Raw genomic sequence first — 17,544 nt, forward strand, 5'->3', positions numbered from 1 at the left:
AAATGCAATAAAATATATAAAATGCTTAGCACTAATAAGCCATACCCAGTATTATTATTTGTCTTTTTGGAGTTTTATCTTCAAATCTAATTGTTTACTAATACTCTCAGCTGAGGAGAAGGAAGCCATTTCATGAGTGGAGAAAGCCACTTCTGTACGTCTAGCTGTCTGACTTCAAAGTTTTCACTTAAACTCTCAGAGCTTCAGTTTCCAAAATCTGTAAAGGAGGACAATCACCTCGCAGGACTTGTTATGATTGGTGCCTTGTAAACTGCAAAATACAATATAAGTTTAAAGGTGCTGTATTATTACAGCCTTCTGCTACCATCACTGCCACCCACAGTATGTTTCTGGAAGAACCTGAATAACCACTCATAACAGAGTGATGTATAGTCATTTCTCAACCTCTGAGACTATATATAATCAAAGGATCTTTTCATGGCCGTGGTGGTGGTAGCGAGTCCTTTTCAAAATAAGTCTTATGCCCCTGTTGTTTGAATACAAAGTGAGGACTGTGTTACTCCCTATCTGAAGCACTCTCTGCCTGTCCTCATGAGCTATCGGGCTCAGCTAAATATGTCCCTGGCCAGTATGTTAATAATCCCCACTGGTTCTGAGACCTCCATCCACCGCCGATGTGACATTCTTTGTGTTCAAATGTCTAGCTGACGTCTGCTGCTTAAAACAGCCCATGCTTTCACCCCCTCTCTGCATTGTCACGGCCCTGTCTCACCGCTCTTAAAAGGCCACTCCTGGCTCCAGTTGCCGACCAGCCTGCCCACTTGCCTCCCGGCCTGCCTGCCGGCTGCCTCGGATGCCTGCCTCTTCCAGTTCCGTGGGGGTCTAACAAGGCAGGACCATGTCTACCTTTGGCTACAGGAGAGGACTTAGCAAATATGAATCCATCGACGAGGATGAACTTCTGGCTTCCCTGTCAGCTGAGGAGCTGAAGGAGCTAGAGAGGGAGCTGGAAGACATTGAACCCGATCACAGCCTGCCCGTGGGGCTAAGGCAAAAGAGTCTGACCGAGAAAACCCCCACGGGGACGTTCAGCAGAGAGGCACTGATGGCCTATTGGGAAAAGGAGTCCCAAAAACTCCTGGAGAAGGAGAGGCTGGGGGAGTGTGGAAAGGTAGGCTCTCGGGTTTTTCCTTAGCGGCTCCCACCCTCGGTCCCCCCACCCCCAACCCAGGAACCTGTTTTCCGTAACTTTACATCCTGCTTCACTTGCCTTTTCTCATAACCCATTTGCACCTGCTACTGAAAGATTCCTCAGGAGCACCCCCCACCCCCACCCCGGTGGATCAAAGTATGTAAAACTCTTAGCTGGGATCCTCTGAGTGACTTTAATCAATCAGGATGGAAAATAATCCACAAGCAAGACATGGGTTTAGATATATTGCCAAACATAAGTCTAATTTAGGCTGTAAGTTGCTAATGCGGCATAGTATCTGTGACTGTATATATAGAGAGAGAGAGAAAGAAAGAGGGAGAGAGAGAGAAAGACATATGTATACATATATGTGTGTAAAGACAGAAGTGATTATACTCTGGTTGCTTTTTCTGTGAGGGTGGCCACAGTAAAAATAATTCTTTGACTTCCAACACCAAGAAGTGAGTGGAGGTGGAAAGGACATGGCAATGAGAGCCGGTTGTTAGGCCTTGAACAGGGAGTCATCTCTGCAGAGTTCTCTTTTCTATCCATCCATTGAGGGAGTTGAATCCAGGGTTTCTTTTGTAAATCAAGAACCCCTTTGAGATTTTGATAAGTTAGGGGCCTTCTCCTTAAGAAAGGTGTGCTTGTGCATACATACACAAACTTTTACATGGAATTTCAAAATGGCAACACACATCCTGACGCCCACCTGAGGAACCCATGTTAGGCACACCTGGTAGGTGACCGCTAAGATTCGTTTCTACTTTATAATGGTGACTCTGAGACCAGGAAATGTTCTTCTACTAAAGCTCAGGTCTGTTAAGTTTTGTTTTCTGCCCAGGAAACAGTTCCTTTGAATTTTAGGTTACTTAAAGTTACTTTGAATTTGCCTAATAAGTCATTATCAGAAGAAAGTTCAAAAGACTATGTTCTGGGAAAATAGTAATGGCAATAACAATGTTAATACTGTATAATAAAGTCCTGAATTTGTGTGAGAACACAGGTCAGGAGCAACGGTTTAAAACCTCCACTAGAATCATCTAAAATCAAAATGGCCCGAAGCCAATGGCAAGACTTCCACAGTACTAATCTAGGCACTGTTAGATGATCTTGATGATAGGGTGTGTGGGCCACATTTGTAGCAAGATATGTGTGAGCCTTGTTCATGTCAATCATCACGGGATGGGCCACTGGGATCAGGCCAGGGTCTGCCAAGGCCACGGTGGCTGTCTGCACTGGGGGCAGAAGGGTGGGGGGGAGGCTGGAATTGGGCTGGTCAGTTCCTCCACAACCATGATTCTTAGAGGTCTTTTTTTTTTTATTTTTCCTGATGTGAGAATATCTGACAAAATATGTAAAACATAACATTTTTGTTATGGTCCTTAAAGAATTTCCTTGATAAAAAGATGAAAATTGCCACAGAATATTCAGGAGAGACTGCCATCGTAGCAGTAACCCAGCAAAGGCATTTTCACCTCTTAGTGTCTTGAGATCAGTGGGAGATCAAGGGCAAAGCTTGTTGTCAGTCATGACGGGACGCATCCTGATACTGCCAAAGGTTTTGCTGATCCCTGCCAATGTCTTATCAGCTCAATTAGAGAGGCTGTGTGTTGATGAACTTTGATTCCTTTCTCCGGAGTTAACTTTTCTCCCACTGCACTCTCCCAGCTGGCCAGCTGTCTCTGTAGTCACAAGGAGTGCTGAGCAGAAGCCTGGGGATAGAGGGTGTAAACTCATCCCCACCACAGGACAAAGCTCAAGGCAGCTGGCGGGTGGGTGGGGGCTGGAGTGGCCATATAAGGGAAGAGCAGTGCAGAACGGACCAGGAGAAGGAAATGAGGGTCTTTGTTATAAGGCTATTGGCTCTGTAAAGACTTACAAAAATCATGTTCAGTGCCTATTGAATGATGGACTGTGCCCCTGTGGGTCCACACAAATTATGCTCCCTTAAGCTCCAAGGGGCCTTGGAGACCAGAGGGTCTGGCTCCCCTAACTTGAGTATCTGCTGGGTGACAGGCAGAGGGGCCAGTGAGTTCACTCACAAGATTACAGGGAATTGTCACCTTCTGCACATGAGAACTGAGATGAGGGGAGGTTAAGAAATTGAGTTGAAGTGAACAGTTTATAAGGAGAGCAGACATTCAAACGAAGGTCTGCTGGTGCCGAGATTGCCATTCTCAAAATGTCGGTGCCCAACCCTTCAGCATCACCTGGGAATTTCTCAGAAGTACTCATTCTCGGGCTCCCCCAGGCCTCCGGGGAGTGGGGGCCAGCATTCTGTGGTCTCATGAGCCCCCAGGGGTGATTATGACACACACTACAGTTAAGGACCACGCAACTGTACCATGGCTTCTCTGAGACTTCTCAGAGCTTTACCAACTTGACTACACAGTCAACCAGCTCTTCCGGGGTAGACTCAGAACCCAAAATCAAGCACTCTCCCCTCCTTGTTTATATGATGATGCCAGGGAGGTGATCAGGAGACACGGTTGGCCACCCATTCTTGTTGCCTTATATATTCCCTAAGAGGGTCAACATTTGCCTTCTCTGTACTCACCCCTCAGGCCGCACCCCATCCCCGCCCTCCCACCCCCATTCTCACAAGGATCAAGGTTAACTCCAGAGCAGTGGCAGATAGCAGACCTGAAACAGTACAGTCAGTCCAAATGCCAGATAATACAGGAAGTAGGCAAAGCCTGCTTTTTCACATCCTCTTATTTCCCTCTCTAGATATTCTGGTATCCTCCTAGATGTCCCCCACCTGGGGCAGCTAGCCATCCCAGATTGTCTGGGACTATTCAGGCTTAAGAACTACAAATCCTGCACCCTGGGAAACCCCACAGTCCCAGGCAAGCCAGCACAGTCACCCACCTAGCCCTGGCCGTGTCCTGACTCTCAGTGGCTGGTAGCCAATGTCCATTTAGATCCGTTCAGTCAACAAATATTTATAGAACCCCTACTACATGTTCAACACTGTGCTAGGTGAACCAACCAGACACGATCCTTGTCCTCACCCAAATAACAATCTTTTGGGAAAATGACAAACAAGTAATTAAAATAGGTACCTATTTAGTGGGGGAAGTAGAATGCCACATATGATGAAGAATATGAGGAGATAATGTGAGGAGGCGTCAAAGAAGGCTTTCTGGAAAAAAGTGTCATTTGGATGTTACATGACAACTCATCGCTGGATAACAGTTGCAGATATTGTCTCTTCAGACACGTTTTGAGGGAAAAACATCTCTTGAAACCGGAGCCCAAAGGTCTTTTAAAAAGCAAAGGGGATAAAATTTAATAGTGGCATGAAAGGCAATATATCTTAGATTTTGAGACAGGTAAGTCTCTTTTCTCCAAATATTGAAACAGCTAGAACTTCACACAAACACACGGCATGCACGCACTATCCCCCTTCCTCCTGCTCCTGAAGAAGTGAGTAAACAGAGACCAGCCAACCATCCCAGGAGCGGCTGACCCCTGCCCCAGGCCATCACTTGGTGCCTGCCACTCCAAACAAGTGGATAACTGGAGGCTGTTTTGTGGTAGCAACTGGGCAAACAAACCTGGAGACACAGTACAGTGTTTTCCAAAGCTCATTCCACATGTCTCAGGCAGCAGAAGCCCTGGGGGTTAAAAAAAAAAAAGTTGCCAATGTAGAGGGAATGACCTAGGCTTTGGGGAAAAGGGAAGGATTGAGGCTTTAGAGGAGATAAAAGAAAGGACTAAACAGATGGCATTAGGGGAAATTCGACTCTATCAGCAATTTCCAGAATTCTTTTTTTATCAGAAAAGATGAAAGAAAGAAAGAAAGAAAGAAAGAAAGAAAGAAAGAAAGAAAGAAAGAAAGAAAGAAAGAAAGAAAGAAAGAAAGAAAAGAAAGAAAGAAAGAAAAGAAAGAAAGAAAGAAAGAAAAAGGAAGGAAGGAAGGAAGGAAGGAAGGAAGGAAGGAAGGAAGGGAGGGTGGGTGGGTGGGTCACTCGGCATTTTAGTACAAAGTCTCTTAAGCAGGAAAAAAGACAGAATTAAGGCTGTGTATGCCTGAAAGTCTTTCATAATTGATACATGGTAAATAATTGAAGACCATCAGGCCGGGGCAATGGCTTGCCTCAAGATTTCCTACTGGTCTCTGCTGTTTCATGCTATGGTTAGAATCTGGCTAGTGCCAGGGGCGATTATCTTTCCCACCCCGTGTCTCCCGCAGTCCGTCTCATTTAACCCTGCGCTAGCTAGCGTGAGATCTCGAGTCAATGTGCAGCAAAGGGTGACCTGGATGTTTTCCTGCGGAGCTAGGTTGTGACCTGCTGCTGCCATGAGCAAATGGCCCCCCTGCCCCCTGGGCTTCCCTTGCCACAGCAGCAACAGAGACAGCCGCAGCTCTCAGCTGGTTGGGGGGGGGGGGTGTCTCTGAGACCCCGAGCCAGGCTCTACCCCAGAGGCACATTAATGTTGGAGAAACGAAGGACGCCCACACAAGCCATCGACCAAGGGCACAGAGCACTCGGCGACTGTCCCAGCTGCTACGGGAGGCAAATTTGAGGCAGAATTTCTGAACTTTAAAAAAGGGAGTCCATTTACATGTTGTGTATTTTTGTTGCCATTTGTTCATTAGAGATGGAGAAATAAGGAAGGACCGAGGAGGGATTCCAGAAGGGAGGGCTGGATTTGCTCAATTCTAAGCAGACAGGGAGTCAGGGAGTTCTGACCAAGTGGTTAAGAGAATGGAAAATGGACCAAGGGTTTTCCAAAGCTGAAGTTCCCACTCGTTTGTTCAAACCGGCAAAAACGATTGCAAATGTCAACATAATACGCAGAATTCTGGATATTTATTCCTCAGGAAAGAAAAATGTTTGCCTGCAAACGACTGTTGAAAGTTCTGCAGCGAAGGGCTTACCCTGCTGGCCCCAACCAGGGAGCTCGGAGGCCAGAGACCAACCTTTGCCTTACCTGCTTCTGTGTTCTTTGCCACGCGTCATTTCCCTTTTTTATTTCCCAGGGATACAGTCGGCGTAGAAACACCGTTTGGGTTGTAGATGTGAAAAGTAGTGATTTCACAGGTCGCAAAAATCATGCGTTACTTTTGTGAGTCTCAAAACCCGGTGCTTAGAAATGACCGAGTTGACGCTGTCGTGCTCTCCAGGTGGCCGAGGAAGAGGACAAAGATGAGAGCGAGGAGGAGCTGGTGTTCACGGAGACTAACAGCGAGGTTTCCGAGGAGGTGTACACCGAGGAGGAGGACGAGGAGGACGAGGAGGACGAGGAGCACGAGGAGCACGAGGAGCGCGAGGGCCGCGAGGGGCACGAGGGGCGGCAGGGGGGCGGGGAGCAGGGAACAGCGGAAAAGGAGAAAAGCATCAACGGAACGGCCAGTCCCGGAAGCGGAAGCGGCAGCGGCAGCGGAAGCGGAAGCGGCGGCGGCGGTTCTGGCAACGCCAGGCCCCAGACGTTCCGAAGCCAAATAGAGAACGTCCATCTGACCAACGGCCACGGTGGGGGGAACGCGGAGCCCCCGGCGGCCGCTCACCCCTGCGGGAACCCCACGGCGATCGAGGAGACCCTGGAGAAGATCCGGAACAACGACCCCGACACCACGGAGGTCAACCTGAACAACATCGAGAACATCGCGCCGCAGACCCTCGCCCGCTTCGCCGCCGCGCTCGCGGCCAACACGGCGGTGAGGACCTTCAGCCTCGCCAACACGCGCGCCGACGACAGCGCCGCCGCCGCCATCGCCGAGATGCTGCGGGTCAACCGGCACATCACCAGCGTCAACGTGGAGTCCAACTTCCTCACGGGCAAGGGCGTCCTGGCCCTCATGAGGGCCCTGCAGCACAACACGGTGCTCACCGAGCTGCGCTTCCACAACCAGCGCCACATCCTGGGCAGCCAGGTGGAGATGGAGATCGTCAAGCTGCTCAGGGACAACACGACGCTGCTGAGGCTGGGCTACCACTTCGAGCTCCCGGGACCAAGAATGAGCATGACGAGCCTCCTCACGAGAAATATGGATAAACAGAGGCAGAAACGGAGGCAGGAGCAAAAACAGCAAGAGGGCTGCGACGGGGGAGCCAACCTGAGGACCAAAGTCTGGCAAAGGGGAACCCCTGGCTCTTCACCCTATGCGTCTCCCAGGGGCTCTCCCTGGTCATCCCCCAAACTCCCCGCGAAAGGCCACTCGGCGGCGGCGGCGAGGCGGCCTGCGTCCCCCGCGGCGCCCCCCGCGCCCCCGCCGCCCCCGCAGAAGCTGCCGCCGCCCCCACCGCCGCCCCCACCGCCGCCCCCGCCGCCGCCCCCGGAGAAGAAACTGATCACGCGAAACATCGCAGAAGTCATCCGACAACAGGAGAGCGCCCAGCGGGCGTTACAGAATGGACAGAAAAAGAAAAAAGGGAAGAAGGTTAAGAAGCAACCAAACAATATCCTAAAGGAGATCAAAAATTCCCTGAGGTCAGTGCAAGAAAAGAAAGCGGAAGAGAGTTCCCGCCCTTCTACGCCCCTGAGGTCAGCTCACGAGAACCTCATGGAAGCTATTCGGGGAAGCAGCATCAAGCAGCTGAGGCGGGTAAGTCAGCCCCGGGGCGGCTTGGGGGCGCATGTGCAGTAAGTGACTGAGCCTCGGTGGCTCGAGGGCACGGGGATGGGGGGGGGGGGGCTCTAGAAATGTTGAGCGATGAATGTTTAAGATATTTTGGTGTGCAGGAGCAAGCCTCCAGGCCTGGAGCGCGAGGAGCAGGTCATCAGGGAGCACGTTTCCAACGTCTGAGAAGGGCGCCTGGGCCACCTTCTCAGCACCTCGGTTCTGGAAGGGCCAGGCCGATTTTAAGACACTCCGGCATGTGAACATCCTGATTTCCTTAATAAGAAAATTGGGGAATAGGATTTACATTCCGAAACAGAGTCATCACTTGGCAAAAATTTTACCGCAGAAGTTGCAAGTGATTTACAACCTCATTTATTTTTTTTAAAGATTTTATTTATTTATTCATGATAGACATAGAGAGAGGCAGAGACAGGGAGCCCGATGCGGGACTCAATCCCGGGACTCCAGGATCGCGCCCTGGGCCAAAGGCAGGCGCCATACCGCTGAGCCACCCAGGGATCCCTACAACCTCGTTATGTTACACGGTCTGAGTATCGAGTATCACACGGCAGTGATCGGTCTGTCCGATCCGAGTTTGTCTCAGAGGATCCTGCTAGAGACACGCCCTACAGATATTTTTCACTTTCTCATTTGTGTTGTTTTACTGAAAGAAAATCCCCTATTTTTATAGGTGGAAGTTCCAGAAGCTCTGCGATAAAAACATGATCTTTAGAAGAGGATGAAGAACCATTCGGTGGTATTAAATAAGATGCATTGTGAGATGTTTCTATGATCCCTTCTTCAATTTGAAATGTTTCCTGACTTTAATAATAGCCTTACCCGTTAATCCCAGAAAAGAATTTTAAGAAACAATCGGCATGTTTCTTCTGTAAATATGAAAATAAACTACTTTTTTTTTATGTTATGAGATTTGTGTTGGCAAAAAGCGGTTTATTTAAAGATGCGCTTATATCTCTGGATATGCTGATAACTCCGAGCTGTAATGAGTTAATGAAATGTGCTGTTATTTTTGTAATCCCAATAAATTTGGATTGAAGTTTTTTGGTTTTTTTTTTTTTTTTTAAGAACAAACCAGTTTTTGTGTGTGTGAGTTGATACATCTGTCAGGTATGTATGTAACATTGCCAAATATTACAACTATTACATTCTCACCCTAAAAGGGTTTGGGTCCTTAGCATTTTCCTTTCTTTGTTGTTTTCATGTCTAAGAAAATTCGATCAGAGCTCTTTCTAAAAAGTCTGAAATAAAAATTTTCCTAAAAGTCTTCTTGGCAGTGAGGTAAAAGCTCTAGAAGACCCCAAAGTGGCTGCTATCATCGTGGATGCATTGATACTAGACCCAGGGTGTCAGCTGACACCCCCACATTCCCCGAAAGGCTGATTTGTACCCAGGAGTCAACTGAATATTTACAACTATTTCGGGAAGAAAAAAAAAAAATAAAGGAAAGCTTCTTGGTAGAGGAAATAGTGTTCGGGGAATTCCTAGAACATAAGCCCTGAATTCAGAGCTATCTTGTGGCTGATACTAAAGGCTCCCTGCTCAAGTCTCCCTTTGAACTCTCCTTAGTCCGGTGGGCCTCCGCCGTCTTCTGCCCTACACAGGTGGTGATGCGGACATCCTTGACACACATCCCAGGACAGAGGCACATGCGTTTCTAATCCCCAAATATCATTGGATTCCCACCACCTCTCTCTCACTCAAGGAAGGTCTGAGTTCAAATAATACCCGAGATTACCCTCATCCCACCCCCGTGCTCCACTCCAGTTTATGAAAGCTATAAATCTCTTCCAAAGTCCTTTGTATTAACTAAGATTAGCAATGTTTCCCCTGTGTCCTGCAGAGTCTAACAGTGCTCCTGGCAAAGCTCTCTGGGCCACCCATTCAATAATTGTTTGTTCTACTTACAAAGCTTTGGATTATCTCCAATCAAGAGGATTGTATGTCACTAGGAAATTTGTCCAAAAGTTCTTGGCTTTGTTTCTTTTAGTCTGTTTCTATCATTCTGCCATTCTCTTACTCTGTGAGCACCACCTATGTAATGTCTTACGGAGGGTGCCAGAGGCCTGTGAGCTGAGTCAGGACTCTGGCTCCATGTGAAGAGTGATTGACACTTTCTGAGCTATCTGAATTTTCTCATGTATACTTTTCCCCAAAACGTGAAAAGGTGAAAAACCAAACATAATATTATAAATAGTCCGTGATAAGACAGGTAAGAGGTGATCAGATACTAAGTGGGTACATTAATCATTCAGGAAAGACTTTGCTAGAATGTTATTTCAGAATACAACACTGTAAACATTTGAGGTGCTATGACTCTATTCAGCACAGGACAGGGATTCTTAGTTCATCCTTCCTGCAAACTCAGAGATTAGTTCATTCTCTATAAAGAGCTTTCAGCTCACTGGGAGAAGAGTGTAAGGGCAGATGAAGTGTTTAGGCTGTGATTTATATTTGCACATTAATCTCTTGAAGTACACATCATCCTGATTTGAAACGGGGCCAGGATGCTAAGTCTCACTCTGCGTCGGGAGCCCTGCCGCCCTAGGCATTTATAAGTCAGTGTCAGCACGACGTTGATTTAATACCTGCCCTGACGTAGTTGTTCCGAACCAGAGAAGGGAAGGGGGTAATAACAGGCTACTAGGCCTACCCTGAGATGCACCTACTGAGTAGGGCAAATCCATAGGTTCTGGAAAAGACCTCCTACCCACTGCCTTTCATGACAGAGTTAACACTATCTTTTCTTTAGTCCTCTGAGGCTTGGAACGTGGAGTTTTATTTTCATTAATCATCAAAGAGCTTGATCTAAGAGACCAAGAATTGAGCTAAGGATTACAGAATCAGAAATATGGTACCAACGTGAATGCACCTGACAATTCCCACAAGGATTTTCTAAATGCCTACTGTGTTCCAGGAGCTTTTCTGGGTGCTGAGGATACACAGGGAACGAAGGAGATAAAAATCTCTCCTCATGTAACTGACATTCTCATCGAGGAAGCTTCCACCATTCCTGCCAGGATCATGCCCTTACTTATCAAGTTCCTGTGTATGAGATACTCTGCTTGGTGCTGGGGGAGACCAAGTCACATTAGAAAGTGTCCCCTACCTCAAAGCAGTGGGAATCCCGAGAGAACCATCCCTTCCCGAATACGTGATAAGAACTGACTTAGAGACAGGTTTAGGGTCCTCTGTGGACACGGAGGAAGCCTAATCACGTAAAGTTAGTGTGAGCAAACTTTTTCTGTAAAGAACTAAAGAGTAAATATTTTAGAGTTTGTGAGCTGTTTGGTTTCTGCCAGAACTAGTTAACTTTGCGACTGCAGGGCAAAAACAGCCGTTGGCAATCTGTAAATGAGAAAGCATGTGTGTGTCCTAATATACTTTATTTATAGACATTCAAATTTATGTAACATTCCAGAGTTAACGTTCCTCTTTTGATTTTTTCTGACCATTTAAAAATGTAAATGCTTTTCTTAGTTCACAGGCTCTACAAAAAATAGGTGTTGGATGGATTTGATTTGTGAGCCACAGTTTTCCCTGTAGACCCTTGACCAAAAGCAAATAAGGACTCAAGAAAAGTTTCTCAGGGGAGGTGCCTGGGTAGTTCAGTGGGTGAAGTGTCTGACTCATGATTTTGGCTCAGGTCATGATCTCAGGGTTGTGAGCCCCAAGTTGGGCTCCATGCTGGTTGTAGAGCCTGCTTGGGATTCTCTCTCTGCTCCTTCCCCACCTCTCTCTCTCTCTAAAAAAGAAAAGAAAAACAAAACGAGAAAAGAAAAGCTTCTCTGAGACAGCGACACATGATTTTTTTATCCAGGCTAAAAAAAAGAGTCAATTGATGGGGTTAGGGAATAAGGAAGGATATATATATTTTTAATTGTATTTATTTATTCATGAGAGACACACAGAGAGAGGCAGAGACATAGGCAGAGGGAGAAGCAGGTTTCCTGTGGGGAACTCAATGCAGAACTCGATCCCAGGACACCGGGATCATGCCATGAGCTGAAGACAGACGCTCAACCACTGAACCACCCAGGTGTCCCAGTACAGAAGGGTATTTAAGTTTGAGGAAATAAGGCAATATATAAAATAATTGAAAATCATAGGGCTTAATGTAATTCTGTAAGAACAAGGATTTGGTAAAGAGTTAATATTTCAGTCTTTTTTTCTAGTATTGATAATTTTGATGAATTAAAAATAGAACTATATTTTCTGTATGGTCTTTTTTTTTTTTTTTTACAAAAATAGTATGTGATCATTAAGAAAAATCAGAATATACAGATAAGCAAAAGGACATAATGAATCCTCATATTCCCACCCACACAGAACAACCACTGATGATCCTTTAGTGTATATCCTTTTAGGTTCTCCTTAAGGCATATCTATATATACAAATTACTATGTTTTCTACAAAAAGGAGAAGACAGCATATATACCATAATATAACCCACTATATTTTATGTAAGAAAGTTCAATGATTGTTGGATATTTAGGTTATTTTGATTAGTCCTCTGATGTTGGATATATAGTTGTGTCAGCCTATCCCTTTTAGTTATTCTGACTTGTGACTCTTCCAGAAGGCCCTTAGAAGAACAGATGAATGATTGACAGCTACAAAGCCATCTGCCAGATGGACAAGAGTGGTGAGCCATCATTGTGGTACACCAAAACTGGAAATTAGGTTTCAACCAAATTGTCATTTTTACCAACTTTCTCTCAGCCAAATTTGATATGCCTATCTGAACTGCAGATGCATGCATTAGTTAAGATGCTTTCAAAAAAGTTTGTACAATTTTCTACTTCTGAATACAAAAGCCCAACCTGAACAACTTGCTGCAAGTTAAGGAATGTGGACTTAATTATGAAAGTCCTGGGAGCATCAAAGAATTTCAAGAGGAGGAGAGACATGATGTTTATATAGGTTTTCAAAATATGACCTGTGTAACCAAGAGAAGGATGGACTCCATGAAGTCCAAGCTGGTGACAGGAAGACCAGGCAGGAGACCATTGTAATCACTTAAGAGTGAAGTGATACAAATTTGAACTGTGGACACTGCGTAAGTGTAAAGGGGTCCAAACAGATAGAGCAGAGACCAAGAAAGCACCTACTCCACCGAACTTAGTAACTGAGCAGGTGTAGGGCAGGAGGCAATGAAAGGAGCCTATGCTGACACTTGTGTTTGAAAGTTTGCATTATGCCACTTCGCTTTTATGGAACACATATATTGGTACCCGTTTTCACTGACCAAAGGGACTCCAAAGAGAATTTTTACCTTTACAGAAGTGAGGGGGATAACATGCAGTGTTTGTTTTACAGCGAGCTGTTACAGAGGCAGCGTGCACCTCAACCACCAAGTCCTCTCCCCAGGACCTGCACTTGGCATCTCAACATCAAGCCTTCTTGGCTTTGAACCATGTCTGTGAGCATCTGTGCTTTATCTCAACTTATTTTGTGCATCTCTTAGGAAGATGTGTCACAGAAGAGCCTCAGAGAGGTTATTTTGTGGGTCTGGGAGTACTCATAAGCTGTTGCATATAAATTAAGTCATTGCTGCTTTGCTTTGGGCCCATTCTGCTTATGGAGGCTTTTATAGGAATGCTCTGCTTTAGGATAGTGAGGGAAAATTGTGTGTATATTCTGGAAAAGTCAGCTGGAAATCTCATTCCATCTCTGTGACAGGCCATGGTCTTCTGCAAGATTGCTGAGAATTCCTGGGATGGAAGAGTATTCCTGCTCATAGTCCCTGCACCTTGCAAACCCATGGACTTAATGGCCTTGCTCCAAAGTATATTCACCTAATGTGGCAATTGACCTGTGGCAGTCAGCCCTCTCTCCCCTTTTTCACAGACTCAACTTTGTATGAACATTTAAGGAGACAAAGAAAGGGTTGACATGGCAGCAACACAAACGACTTCAAATCAAACATGAGACATTACTGCTGTGAAAAGTCCTCGACGGTCAGAGATTCCCCCACCCCACCCCCACCCCCCACCCCCGCCTCCCCTGCCACTGGCTATTTCATCCCACTTAGTTGTCTCCGTTTTCTTGCTAGTGTATCACTTCGTCTCCCCTCAGGCTTCTGCAGCACTACTGTCCTCCTATATTACCCTGAGGAATTCCAGATCCCTTTTGCTCTGCTATGCACAGCAAATTCAGCTGTCTCTGGTCCTCTCCCAAGGTGCAGATCCTGTCTACCTTTGCACCTCCAAACTCACGAGTGTGGTACAGATGCCACAAGCCTTTTATTTACCAGGAGCCACCCCTAGACTTATGGCTGTGAAAAGAATCCCACCCCTCACCCCCGCCTGCCCCAGAAGATGGCATATGTTCTCCCCAAACAATACAAAAACGCTCAGAGTCGCTCACGACCTGTTATCAGGACCGCTGCTCCTGAGCTGGTTTCTTCCAAACTGGCTTCTCTGCATCTGTGCTCACTCTTCCCAACTTGTCTTTAACAGGCTAGAGAGATATTCTTTCCAAGATGCAAGTCCAATCAAGCAGTCACCTGCTTGAAATTCTTCAGGGGTGGCCCATCTTCTCCAGAATAAAGTTCACATCCCTTAGCATGGCAAACATGGCCCTGATGACCTGTCTGCCTCAGCTTCCATCAAGTGTCCTCATGTACCTTGTGCTCAAGCCACACTGAGCGACCCGCAGCCCACGGAGCAAGTGGTGCCCCCTGACAAACACTCTTTCAGGAAGACCTCTCCCACTCCTTAAGTCTGGTGAGTGCCTCATCCCTCCCCTAAAAGGGGCCTTCCTTGAAACACAAGTAGCATATTGACCCAAGTTGAGAAGGAAAAAAGCATTCTTCAAAAGAGCCTCTGTTCATCTCCCTGTTCTCCTGGATGATCTCATTCAAAGTAAAATACTATTCATACCACATGACCCCCAAATCCAGCACAAATAAAGGCCCCCATGATTCTGAACGCACACATCCACATTGAGACATGATGTTTTTAAAACTGAACCCATCTCCCTCGTTCAACACCTGCTCCTGTTGTAATCTATTTTCCACAGTCTCACAGTACATTTTGCCTTGCATTATATACTACTTGTGTACCTGTCCTGATCTCCCCACTATCTTTACTGGACTGTATATCTGGAGATCGGGGACTGTATCTTATCTTTCTGACTAATAAACACCGAGTACTCAATATATGTATTGGGGTAGACGGAGATAGTAGCTGCTCAACAACAATGAAGAGACATGACCATATCTTCTCATCATTCTTCCTACAGTGGCCAACAGTGGTCTGGGATCAAAAAGGAACATGGCTGAGAAATGAAGTTCTAGAGGCAAGATTGGTCCTAGGTTCTAGGACAGGTCAGGACATACACATGGGAGGCTAAGGGGCTCCAATGAGCACCCAGGGACACCATTTCCTCTGTGCACATTGTAGGGCCACAATTCTAAGAATATTAGCCTCCACTTTCCCTGCGCCTCCTCCCTCAAAGCCTCTGCCCCTTTCCTACATGTCATCTGGGAGCAGTGGTCAGGCTATCGTCACGAGTGGCTCTGCAAGCTACCGTTAGGAGTGCATTTGGGCTAGCCAGGGGCGGATAACTGGAAAACGAAAGTCCTGTTCTCTAAATGAATGATCCTGAGGTAAAATTAGCCTGATCTTCAAAACCCTGAAGACAAATTTGCACTCTAAACCAGAAGTTTTTTACTTTAATACATCACCGATTTGCATATTAGCTATGCTGCACTAATTTTCAGATGACAAATCACTTGTCCCAGATTGAAACATTATCTAATGGACGCCTGGGTGGCTCAGTGATTGGGCGTCAGCCTTCGGCTCAGGTTGTGATCCCGGAGTCTGGGGATTGAGTCCCACATGGGATTCCCCACAGGGAGCCTGCTTCTCCCTCTGCCTGTGTCTCTGCCTCTGTGTCTCTCATGAATAAATAAATAAAATATTAAAAAAAAGAAACATTGTCTAATTAGCTATATAATTTTTATTATAAACTGAAGTTTTTTGGCAACACTACTTTTGTGGGGTTATATATTTTGAATTTAAAAAAATTAGACATGTAATTGGAAAGCATACTAATCTGTGGTCAAAATAGTGTTGACACTAGCACAAACTGTTAAATTTTCTCTCTTCCTAAATGAAATCTCAGATGATCCATCTGAGTGATCACTGTTACATAAACACAGAAACAGATGATCAAAAAAGTCAGTCTCAGATTACAATCTGCAAGTTGCCCTCCCTGAATGTATCCTGTATTAATTCCTTTGCAAGCCAGAGGCTGAGTGGTGGCAGCATTAAAAACCAGGTTAAAACCCCAGATTAAAAACCAGGACATCCCAGTGAACATAATCCAACACATGGTTGCTCAGAGGAACTTTTTGCAAACTGCTCGGCAAAAGTGGGAAAAGTAAAGGACTTTTTTTTTAACATTGTTTTTTGGACATTGGAAGGAAGAGTCAGAGGGGAAAAAAGACATGTATTTTTTCATATTTATGATTGCTGTTTTAGAAGTTATCCTTTAGTCTTCTGCAGCTTCATTCTATCCACATGGTACCAGTTGGGAGTTGTGGGGCCTACCCAGGAGACCGGCAGAAAGCTGTAAATAGCACATTCAGGAGGAACAAGGTAATATTAACACCTTCAATTATTTTTCTCTAAATGCTGCCAAGAATTTTTTTGTGACTCTTTTTGGAGATACTGACAGGAAGTGGAACAGGAATCTTGATTTGTTGGGATGGGTAACCATGCTTTTACCTCAGAAGCTATTAGTGGTGAACCTTGTTTTTAAAGAAATGCACATTTTTTTAACATAAGTAAAAAAAAAAAAAAAAAAACCCTACAAACCAAATCCCATTCTGTCTCCACATGTGATATTCATAAATTAAAAATCACCATTGGGATGATAAAAATATGAAGTAAGTGAAAAATGCTTAAGGAAAGGAGACACTCAATATACGTATTTGAATAGACGGATTACTTCGGGTTCAAAGTGAGGACTCTGAGGTAATTCCAAATAAATTCTGGTGTCATCATTTATTAAGCATTTGGGATTACTCAAACATGTTAGTTACCTAATCTAATATTTCAAATGGGAAAAAATATTTTAGCACTGATGGAAAGCGGAAGAGGGAGTTGGGGATGAGCAAACCAAAGATAAATTATAAAAGTACTATATTTTATTTACTGAATACTCCCAGAATATGAGCCTGTACAAATCTCACAACTTGCTTTGGCTTGCTTCAGTGGCTGCTGTTTTAGCTGCGTGATCATATTTTCCTTTCTGTTGAATTTTGCTGTTTTTTGTTTGTTTTCTTCTGGAAAACGGAGAATGACAGCATTTCCCTTTGGACCTTTGCACGTGCATAAGCAGAACAATCCCAAGCCTACATTTGAAGTCAAGCTGTTGGAGTACTCTTTTTATTTTTTACCCAAACTATCACCAATGATTTAATGCACCTGGGAGGCAAGGAACTGCACTGGTTCAAGGCACATCCTCTGTATTAAGACAGATCTAAGTTTGAGGCTCAGCTCTGCCAGGTACCAGCTATTTAACTTTGTGCAAATTGTTTAACCTATTTTATTTGCATTGGCTGAAAAATTGCGACAACTTCCTCATGTAAACTATTTCCATGCCATGTCCAACTGCCTGTTTTAAGTGTTCTAATAAATACTGGTTTGTATGAAAATGGGTAATTTATTTTATTCTTTAAGAAAAGGGAGGGGGAATCCCTGGGTGGCTCAGCGGTTTAGCGCCTGCCTTTGGCTCAGGATGTGATCCTGGAGTCCCGGGATCGAGTCCCACGTTGGGCTTCCT

General features: G+C 45.4%; 1 protein-coding gene across 1 annotated transcript; it reads left to right on the forward strand.

The window, feature by feature from the left end:
- The first annotated feature begins 701 nt into the window (after positions 1–701).
- Positions 702–8,791, forward strand: LMOD2 (leiomodin 2). The gene is made up of 3 exons (XM_077857175.1): positions 702–1,132; positions 6,291–7,712; positions 8,422–8,791. The coding sequence occupies exons 1-3, from the start codon at positions 860–862 to the stop codon at positions 8,446–8,448; spliced, it is 1,722 nt and encodes a 573-aa protein (XP_077713301.1). The 5' UTR covers positions 702–859; the 3' UTR covers positions 8,449–8,791.
- The last annotated feature ends 8,753 nt before the right edge of the window (positions 8,792–17,544 follow it).

Source organism: Canis aureus, chromosome 18 (genome assembly GCF_053574225.1).
Source record: "Canis aureus isolate CA01 chromosome 18, VMU_Caureus_v.1.0, whole genome shotgun sequence".
NCBI lineage: Eukaryota > Metazoa > Chordata > Mammalia > Carnivora > Canidae > Canis > Canis aureus.

Excerpts from the sequence above, each read along its gene's own strand:
- LMOD2 (XM_077857175.1), top strand. The coding sequence starts at position 860 with ATGTCTACCTTTGGCTACAGGAGAGGACTTAGCAAATATGAATCCATC. Across the intron at positions 1,133-6,290 it reads GGCTGGGGGAGTGTGGAAAG|GTGGCCGAGGAAGAGGACAA; the intron begins GTAGGCTCTCGG and ends CGTGCTCTCCAG. Across the intron at positions 7,713-8,421 it reads GCATCAAGCAGCTGAGGCGG|GTGGAAGTTCCAGAAGCTCT; the intron begins GTAAGTCAGCCC and ends CTATTTTTATAG.